Below are 10,000 nucleotides of genomic sequence, written 5' to 3'. Positions count from 1 at the left end.
AGATAGCGCAGGGCAAAAGTCCACTGGCCCCGGATGGGAGTTGCACTCTCTCCATTCAGGTTGCCGGGCACAATGAACAGGATTTTGCTGGCCTTGTTCATTTGTTCACTTGTCCAATTATTGGGGTTCTGGGGGGGGGGGGGAGATCACAATTTTCTGTTATCATTATTAATATTACTTCTTGTTAAGATTATATAAAGAGTACACTTTGTAATATACAAGATGCTTGAATGTGTTGACATAAAAGTGCATGAACTTTAAATTACGAGTAGTAAAAGTGACTTTTATACAATAATTCTATGGGCTATACTTTAAGAAGGGTATTTATGTACAGCATTCCTCATATTTCATATACATGAGTAATATCTTAATGCATTATTACAGGAAACTTGTTAGCTGTTCAAATATCTATACAGTTTTGAAACAAAGAGAAGAGCCTTCTTGACATGTAAGAACTTACTTTAACTTACTTAAAATAAAAGAAAAGAAAAGAAAAAAATGAAGAAAAAAATACAACCATTTTTCTCCATACCTCAGTCCCCACATCAGTGTCTACAATATATGGCTGAGCATAACACGAGTCCTTCAGAAATCCAGCGAAAGTCTTCACTAATTCCAAACAAGCACTGTTCTCCGGTAAGTAAATCAGTAGTACACTGGGCAGGTTCTGTTTCAAGGTCTCCAACAGCTCTGTAAATATATCTAGTCAGCTGAGAAGGGCAGCTCAAAAGGATTTATTATCGACAGAAAAATCATGATAAATGTTTATACAGGTGTGAATAAAATTCAATATCATCACAATGTAAAATATGTTTACAAAAACACAGTTGCAGAATTGGTTTTCAGTTTGTACCATTCTTCAACAAAAGTAACAAAAACTAAAAGAATATTCATAGTGAATACTGATTGCTTCTAATCCCAAGATACTTTACCTTCCAATGGTGTACAATATGCATGAACTACTATTCTTAGGCAATGGATCAAGTCCAGTCTATATTGGACCTCTAGTTAATACTCAATATAAACTATATGCAGGCTTATTTTTTTAAACAAAACTTAATCTATCAACTTCATTTAATATCTTATGTCAAGATTACTTCCCCATCCCATTCGCCATGGAAGTATTTTTTTGGCTAGTGACAACAGAGACGGGATTATTGGCACCAATTAGCAGTTCCCCCATTTGCGGACATTAGGCACCTAAAGGCTTTTTTCTTATCATTTTAAAACCTTTTAAATTAGTGAAGGTTTAACCTCACATTACATGCTACTGTCATAAAGTTTAACCATATGATTGTTGCTGCTACTAAAGGAGACAAACAATCTCCATCCGATAAGCTGATAGCACAGGACTGGCGAGCTATGGTGCCAAACATTGTTTGGCAAGAATGGATGGCAAATGTGCTCTATGGGTTATATATGTCTCTTTCTACAAAGAATGGCTACTCTTTTCTCATTTACAACATAAATGTGCTAGTACATACTTCAAACAAGCATTACTATTATCCTACAGATTATAATAGCAAGCGATAAGACTATTTCCCCATTCTTCCCTTTGTTGTTTGATTTACACTTTGTTCAGTATGTATACTTCCCCGCCAAGCAAATATTTCAGGTCCATTCTTATGAATGGATGCAAGGCTAAATAACTCTGTAACTCACTTTTGTTTTCTTTGGTGCGGTGATGGAGAGTGAAGGTGAAAGCAAAGGCAAATATAAGGATGAACATACAGCTGATAAAAATCCACATTCCCAGCTGGCTTTCCTTCACCTCTGTAATTCAGAGAAAGAACATAATTAAGACAATTGGCCAATGCCTAGGTTAGGATATACTTTGGCAAAAAACAACAAAAATTCTACTGAATATTACAAAAAATATCCAAGCCATTCTCTGAAATTTGAAATTTGACAAACATGATTTTTTGACATTGTTTTACGAGTACTCAATTTTACATGTTTTTGTTTTCTGGCACACCCTGCTGCCAATTTCTTGATGTTACCAAAATAACAGTCAACCGAAATAGTAGTGAATACTCCATATGATGTATTCACAGTGTTTTTGACTCTGGTCTTGTCTTTGACATAATTAGTGATACAAAAGGCTTTTTACTATCTAGATGATATGCTAATAATGTAATGTGGATGTCACAGCCCTTCAGGCATGTATATAACAAAAATATTTAACTGATAGCCCTCTACATAAAAAGCACAGCCACTTCGGATGGATGCTTTTGTATCTTATCACTTGTGGGATGTCTCACACAGACACACTCCACGGATCAGACACATGACCCTTGTTAACGAAACATTTGGGCTTTGACCTCTCTACCCCTTGATGGTTTGGAGGCAGGGTGATGACCTTACTAGTGTGAGAGAGGGACAGCATCACCAGAAAGATCACTTGTCCAAAACAGCTTCATGGGCGGAGTGTAGTCACCATTATCTAAATCCTCGTAGGAGGAATGACAATGCAAATACAAAACCTGTTCAGGGGCATTCCTCTGGCAAGGAACAACCCTGGAGGTTGAAGGCCAAGGATCATCTACCGTCTCAATTTCAGGTCACCTGACTAATGCACAGGTATTATTGAAAAATAATCAACAGTAAAACAACCAGACATGATGTAAAAAAGAACAGAGAATTCTTTTTCTTTTCTTACTTTTCTCTTTTTATTTCCTCTTTCTTTCATTTTCTTTTCTCTCTTCTTTCCTTCATTATTCTCCTCTCTCAAAAAAAGTTATAAAATATTAAACGCCAACAGTAATAATAAATCAAGGGATTCCAAGAAGATGGACACACACACACACCTTTCCATTATGATGGTATTCAACCATTATACTGTTACCAGTATAAAAGCCAGAACGAGTCACAACAACTATAACCATACCCATCATGACACCAAAATTCTCCATGATGGCCACAGCCGTAGCTATCTCCAAGGGGTTCATGTAATGCACTAAAGACAATGACAAATAGTAAATAAGAATCACTTGTCACTAACTTGGCAAACTCCCATCACATGCAGACACTTTTGACATAACCACTCATATTACTCTATAATAGGATTTTTTAGCCTTGGGGTTCATGCACCCCAGGTCCATGAACCCTATTAATTTATAGGCTCTATACTTAGCATGTTTTTTAAGACTGTTTACTTAAAAGTTTGGTAATGCCTTGTGGATCTCATATGTGCATGAAACAACCAAACCTAAATAAATAGAGTACATTATACACACTGCATGCAAAGTTGTATTTATGTGAATATTTCTGGGGAAGGGGATCCATGGCTCTCAACAGATTTTTAAAGGGGTCCGTGATTCTAAAAAGGTTAAGAACCACTGCACTCTAACATCACATTTGATAAAAAGTACTAACAATCACATAAGACACAAATATATGAGTAACTGTTTTTCCGTTTGATAAATACATGAGATCATGAAATTTCTTCATACATTCTCGCTATGACCCTAATTTTTAATGCAAGACATCAAATACGAATAAATCTTTCTAATGACCACTTGAAAAATTTCTTATGCAACTTACCAAAGACAGGCGAGAGTGAAATGTAACAGCCAGTGGATGGACATAAGGAGGAGACGATTTGCACAGTGACTGCATAGTAAGCTGGAGCTCCCCAAGATGGCAGCAGCTCATTCCAAAGTGGGGGAATATCATCGGTCCAGTTGGCTCTGAAGCGAAAAGAAGTGTGTGTGAGAACAATTGCGATAGCAATATCTCAATTTTTTTCTTGGTATGAACAGTTTTATCAACAAAATTTTTATCTTACATCTTATATAGAGGGGTAAGTGTAATATCAGACAACATATTACAACAAGGAAGTATAAAATTTAATCCAAAGAAACTTTACTTCATCAGAAAAAACTTTGACAAGATAAAAAAGGAAAAAGTGTTTTAGCCAAAGGTTTCCTTCTTAGTGTAAATCAGCTTTTTAACTAAAAATTCTATAAACAGGTTCTTGTTCTGAAGAATATGAAAGGGAAAAGGAAAAGGGGAGGGAAAGTAGTGGCTCTGAGCAGAAATGCTTGGGTACAGTGACTAAATCTATACATTAAATAATGTACTATTGATGACATTATTTGCCATGATATAAAAGGAACAATAATCATCATGGAACAAGTCATTTAACACAAATATCATCCCTTTTAATCTTTATATCAATCAAACTAATTCATTTCCATAAAAAAAAATCAAAAGATTATATTCTGTCATTATACATCATCTAAAAAATAAAGACTACAGATATCACAATCACCAACTCTGAAACATGTACTAGTTTAAGTGTTAACCCAATGCTTCTAGGAACATGCAATATCCTCTGTAGTTTTGTTCTATGAAATTGTTTACAAACATAGATGGATGCAGAGTACTCAGTCACAATGGAATCAAACAAACACAAGGCTGAAAATTTGCATGGAATTGTTGGAGCAGTCTGCCCGATCTCTGCTGTGTGCAGCTGGACCAGCCAGCCGACCACAGAAAGCTCTAGCGGAAGAGTGAGGTATGATGAATAGACATATCCAGCACAAAGCCTGCTAGAGCTATTCACACTGGCATGACGTTAATAATACTGATAGCTATATAACATAAGAAAGAATATTACCAATAGCTATACGGAATAAAAATATTTCCAAAAGTCGAATGGAGGAAGCAGAGGAGATAGGTAGGACTAGTATGAACTCCTTGGTGACTAAACATCTGTAGAGCTATCCATGTGTAAAAACAATTAACCCATTGGATCCAGATGCTCCACTGAATGGACACTGATGGGTGTGTAGCTTGTAGGCCAGGTGCAAACAAACATTTGTATACGTTATTTGCTCTTTTATAGCATAAGCATTTTTAGCTTTTTTGCCACTTTTCAATGTCTATATTTGTCATTTGATCTGTTTTATCAAATTCCCCTTTTCCCAAGTGATTTTCCTGGGGCCACCAAGACTTGATATGATCCATTCTCACTTTTTATATGTTTTCAGAAAATATGTAGTCACTTGTTGATTCAAAGCTAATAGCTAAATCTTGTTTGATTATTAAACAACAATTTGAAATGCAATTGAACAATAAAATAATCCACTGAATTCTGATAAAACTGTATTTTTCTTTATCAAATCATCTCTATGTTTATTGAATAATATAAATATGATAATATAATATAAGCCTATACATTGAAGAACAGACTGGGGTTGCAGTCTTGTCTGTAAGTGCATGCTTGGGGTCATCAGAAAAAAAGGTTGGGAGCCACTAATCTAGATGGTAATTGACTGGTAGTCTATAACTTTGTGCAATAATAATAACAATAAGTAACCTTATGGAGTTAACAGTGTGCAACAGCGTGTGCACGAAACTACAGTGGACACTACAAGTACCTGTGTCCAAAGGGTTAACATCTACATACCATATTTTCACACAACATCCATACTACCCCTCATTCACAGATTGATAATGAGAAAAACAATTCATACACCAACCTACAAGGGAACAATCAATATCTTTCAAGTAGCAAAAATATTTTTAAATCAATAATACCAATAACATCAATAATAGTAGCAACAATAGTAATCATAATAATAATCAAAATAATAACAATAATAATAATAATAATATCAATAACAACAACAAAGATGATAATAATAATAACAGTAAAGGTAGTATATGAAAGAGAGAGAGAAAAAAGGACCCCAAATATCCTACGTTTCTGGCTCTCCTACAACACGTGAGACAAGTATGCTTCGACGGAGACATTGCAGGTCTGCGTCCAGACACTTCACAAGTGAGACATTGTAGGAGAGTTTCTTGAAAGGTGCGGATTGTATAGTCACAGGCAAGTACGGGGAACGTTGGATATGGTCAAGGTGCAAGAAGAAAAACACATGCCAATCCTCAAGCTTGGTGTTATGACGATCTGCAAATTTTGTGTAGAAAGATATTACTGACCATTTTCTGTTTTTAATACGTGCTTATATGACTGTGATTCTGAGCACGTGGTCATGCACATGCATGCTTGTGTGCATTGCGTGTATGTGCACGCATGCATAAGTATAAAGGGAAGGATTGTATGTCTTTGAATAATTTCTTGAGGACTATGAAATCTACATGGATAATTCTTTGTCTATGTCTACTTCTATATAAAATGAGTGAAATCAAAAAAATCTCTGCACTATACTAGCCAAACTTACTTTAATTACTACTTAAATGAGAAATGTGGGCAAACAATAACTATGACAGAATAAATGGCACAGGAAACTCAAAATCAAAAGAATGGGAAAAAAGCCTCAACTTTCACCTACAACCTGCCAAATCAAGTACAACAACTGCCATTGCAAAAAAGAAAAAAGAACAATGCAAATGTACTTTCAAGGTAAAATGAAAGATTTTTGGAATGTGGGTGCCCATGACAGCAGTAGGATAAAGGTTGTTGCTTTTTCTGTCATTGTACTTATAATCATGCTTACTTAAAAGAAAAAGAAAAATATCTAAAATTTGTGCATGACAACTTACTTATTGGGTAATTTTTCTTTGGGCTATCTTTCATAAGTGTTCATTCATTTAAGTAAAACAAGAGGTATTTGTCTTCATGCTGACAATATTACTCATCACTAAAACCTGCTCTGTGCAAACTACTCTGACGTGTCAATTTTAGATTATAGCTTTATCCTTATGATTTAAATTACCAATGATTTTTAAACTCATATAACATCTAGTTAGTAAAACTAGATGATCTCTAAATTTTACTTACCTAGGCTATCCCAAAAGTTTTGCAACAAAGGTCATAATCAACAGCAAAAGACACTATCTTGCAAAATGGTAGAACTACATCTCACTAAATTACAAGAAATGTTCTAGCACCTACATCTGAAAGAGATCAAAGTGACTTCTCTGTAACATGACACTGCCAGCTGAATTTCTAAAGGCCAAGATGGAATCTGGACCGAACATAAAGAGATACTTAAAAAAGTAAATATTATGGTGTCTGTGCTATTCAAACAAGCAATGAGGTTCTTTGAATTTACAACCTGAGAGGAGCTGAGTCACAGACCTCTATCTGAGTTGCGCAAAAAAATGCAGTCACTATTGCATAGTATCTACTAATGCATATGGTGGAAATTTATCCAAAAAGGCTAAAACAACAAATAATTATTCTAAAAAATGCAAGATGCAAAACTTTTGGGGACACCCATCCACCAAGCTAGTGGAACTACTCTAGCTAAATATCAAATATCCTCAAGTATTCCTTGAGGCCAAAGCAAAGTCTCACCAAAATTCTCCTTCTTTGGCACCCTGAAGCCAAAGTTACCCCCTGTCCCTTGGTCTGTGATAATGGACAAGTCATAGGTGTGGTTGGAATAACCAAAGTTGTTGAAGAAGACGCAGTCCCACATCAGGGTGTCCACCAGGGGAAGGCTCACATTGGACAGCAAGAAAGTGCGGCACAAAGACTCAGTGTTGTCACGTCTCTTGTAGCGGAACTTCAGGGCTGCAACAGATTTATGAAAATTGTAGGACTCCTACAGCAAATAATTTGTTTGTGGCTATTTAATAATTTCCTAACAAAGTCTAAAGCACTCATTCTTAACTCTGTAAATACTAATTCATGATAATAATTCAAACAGTATAAAAAGTCTACTAACCTCCCTTACATCTGCACTCAAAAAAAATATATACAGAAAGGGAATTAAAAACAAAAGCAACAACTTTTGCTGATAACACAATTATTCAGAATTGAAACTGCATACTCAAAAACAAGGTTTCCATAACTCAATCCACATTATTCAATAATCATTAAACCAAACAACTGACTAGCACTTACTTTGCCAATTAGGTGTAACAAAAGATAAGTTCATGGCAGCTCGTGACTCCATCCACGTGTTGTAAAAATACATTCGTAAAATGAAGGGCAGTTTGTCAGGAGGTGTGAGGCTGGCCCTATCGATGAAGCATTCTGTCGGGAGAAGAGTCTACTCACACACAGACACACAATAAGTGTGTACTAATCCAATGGCTTGTTGTTTTTTAGGCTATATCACTAGTTTACCTCTGAAGCAACTACCCTTTTGCATTCAACTATTGTTCATAAAACTGATTTCCATTTACATTCATCAAAGGCTTGGTTCTTGTGGTGACTGATAAGTGGCATAAAGGAAGTAATAGAGTACACCTGTAAGGATTAAAATAAAAAACATTCTAACCATGAATAAACTTCCTCAATTAAGAAAATGAAACATGACAGATGACATAAAAATGTAAGAATTGTAGGAATTATGGAATATGATATAACTATCTGTATGTTGCTGTTACCACTATCTTTAAAAATATTAATCATGATAATATGAGTTGTATGAGTTGCTGGCAACAATCTGAGTAAAAAAAAAAATTATTTCAAACATAAGCTCAAAATCTTCCTATACCCTCTACAGATTATCCTTGACCAAAGTTTAATTTAATTGCACACAGTGTAAATGCCTAAGGCAGTTTAAAGGGACAAGGTCATCTGCTTTGTGATTTCAATTGTGCTTGCAGAATAAAGATGATTTTACCTAATTATTTGTTTCTAGTGAGTTGCTTTTGTTCTTGATGTATTTAAGAGATGTTTTTCTACATATGGTGACAATGAATTGTCATGCCACTGACACTGTGGACTTGGTGTCTTGCGACTCTTGTCAATATGGGGTTTGCCGTCTCACTGACATTCTGGTTCGCAGTTTTGTGTTATATTTATTGTTTGAAAAAAATAAATAAAAAAAGACTAAAACTAATAGAAAACTTTTCAAGTATATTGCTAAAAAAGACATTTAAAAATCCTTCAGATGCTTCATTCATTGCATCCTCCTTTTCCTCAATGCCACAAAGAAGTATTGTATGATTCTTAACATGCTTATGATACATCATAAAACATTTTATAAATAATAAAACAGATACAATAGAAAGTAGTTTAAAAAACAACATATGAAGCTGGAAGTATGGCGCTCCCACCCTTTACATAAAATTATGAAAGTCGTGAGCACTGGCTACTTAGAAAAGAGAAGGTGCCCGCTGCTGGTAAAGCAAAACTTCTTTCTAATGATGTACCACTCTGACAACTCCAAGCAGTGAGATTATAAAAATATAATTGTCTAAGTCAAGAAGACAATTTTTGGGTGGTCCTGGATCTGAGACTTTTGATAAGGAATCCTTTTAATATAGTATAAGTAACTGTTATATTTTCCTGATTTTATGGGTACATTCTCTCTATGATGATCAAGCCATGAAAATTGAGGATTTTGAGAAAGAATTATGATGCATACTACCATGTCAGATCTTTAGAAGGCTGTATCTCTGATATCTAATTTTGACTTTATTCAATTCACAGAAAATCACTGATTTACTTTTGACTATCAGGGTATAATGGTTCATACATTAGTGAGGGACAAAGTAAGAGATATTTTCAATAAAGTGGAGGAGTTAGAGTAATGAATGACAACCAGGGTTTTTGACAGCATCAAGCAGAAGCAACAAAATGATATGGCAACATTCAGCAACATATAGGTTATTTCTCTCTTCTTATTGCATAGGGCCCTAAAGATATCATTAGGTATCTGCAGTCCCCCCAGAAAATTGAAAAAATAGTTAATTACTAAGGACTTTTATATTATAAATAGTGACATGTAGCAATATCATGAAAACTGCAATTCATATATTAGTAATAGGTGACAAGGTACATTTGCGCCATGCTTGCTTCCCATTTACATACCAACCAGCCAGCTCTTCTTGGCAAACCTACACAGAGCCCTATCATCTTGGGAGTTCTAACCGCAAGGTGTACTTCAAGCATTAAAATGGTGCATGATATTTGCATAAACACTATTCCACTGATGCTCGCCATAATGACCTCCCATTAGGTTAGACTGCGTAATGAGCTAAGACAGCAATTTAGGAAACTGTGAAATTAGCAGAGGAAGGCTGGAGTGCATCAAGCATAATAATAAATAACTATAATAAGAAATCT

At 35.1% G+C, this 10,000-nt stretch overlaps 1 protein-coding gene across 1 annotated transcript in view; it reads right to left on the bottom strand.

Annotated features, from left to right (window-relative positions):
* Positions 1 to 10,000, bottom strand: part of LOC113803705 (uncharacterized) — a 22,338-nt gene that overhangs the window by 1,672 nt on the left and 10,666 nt on the right. The window contains exons 3-9 of the mRNA XM_027354514.2: positions 7,826 to 7,957; positions 7,274 to 7,492; positions 5,710 to 5,920; positions 3,544 to 3,689; positions 1,663 to 1,773; positions 533 to 690; positions 1 to 128 (exon numbers count right to left, since the gene is read on the bottom strand). The exon at positions 1 to 128 is cut by the window's left edge and continues 85 nt beyond it. Coding sequence (XP_027210315.2) covers positions 1 to 128; positions 533 to 690; positions 1,663 to 1,773; positions 3,544 to 3,689; positions 5,710 to 5,920; positions 7,274 to 7,492; positions 7,826 to 7,957 — 1,105 coding nt within the window. The remainder of the gene's footprint in view (positions 129 to 532; positions 691 to 1,662; positions 1,774 to 3,543; positions 3,690 to 5,709; positions 5,921 to 7,273; positions 7,493 to 7,825; positions 7,958 to 10,000) is intronic.

The sequence above is a fragment of the Penaeus vannamei genome, chromosome 22 (genome assembly GCF_042767895.1).
Source record: "Penaeus vannamei isolate JL-2024 chromosome 22, ASM4276789v1, whole genome shotgun sequence".
NCBI lineage: Eukaryota > Metazoa > Arthropoda > Malacostraca > Decapoda > Penaeidae > Penaeus > Penaeus vannamei.
The sequence above is the reverse complement of the archived record's forward strand: the minus strand, read 5'-3'. Positions and strand labels throughout refer to the sequence as shown.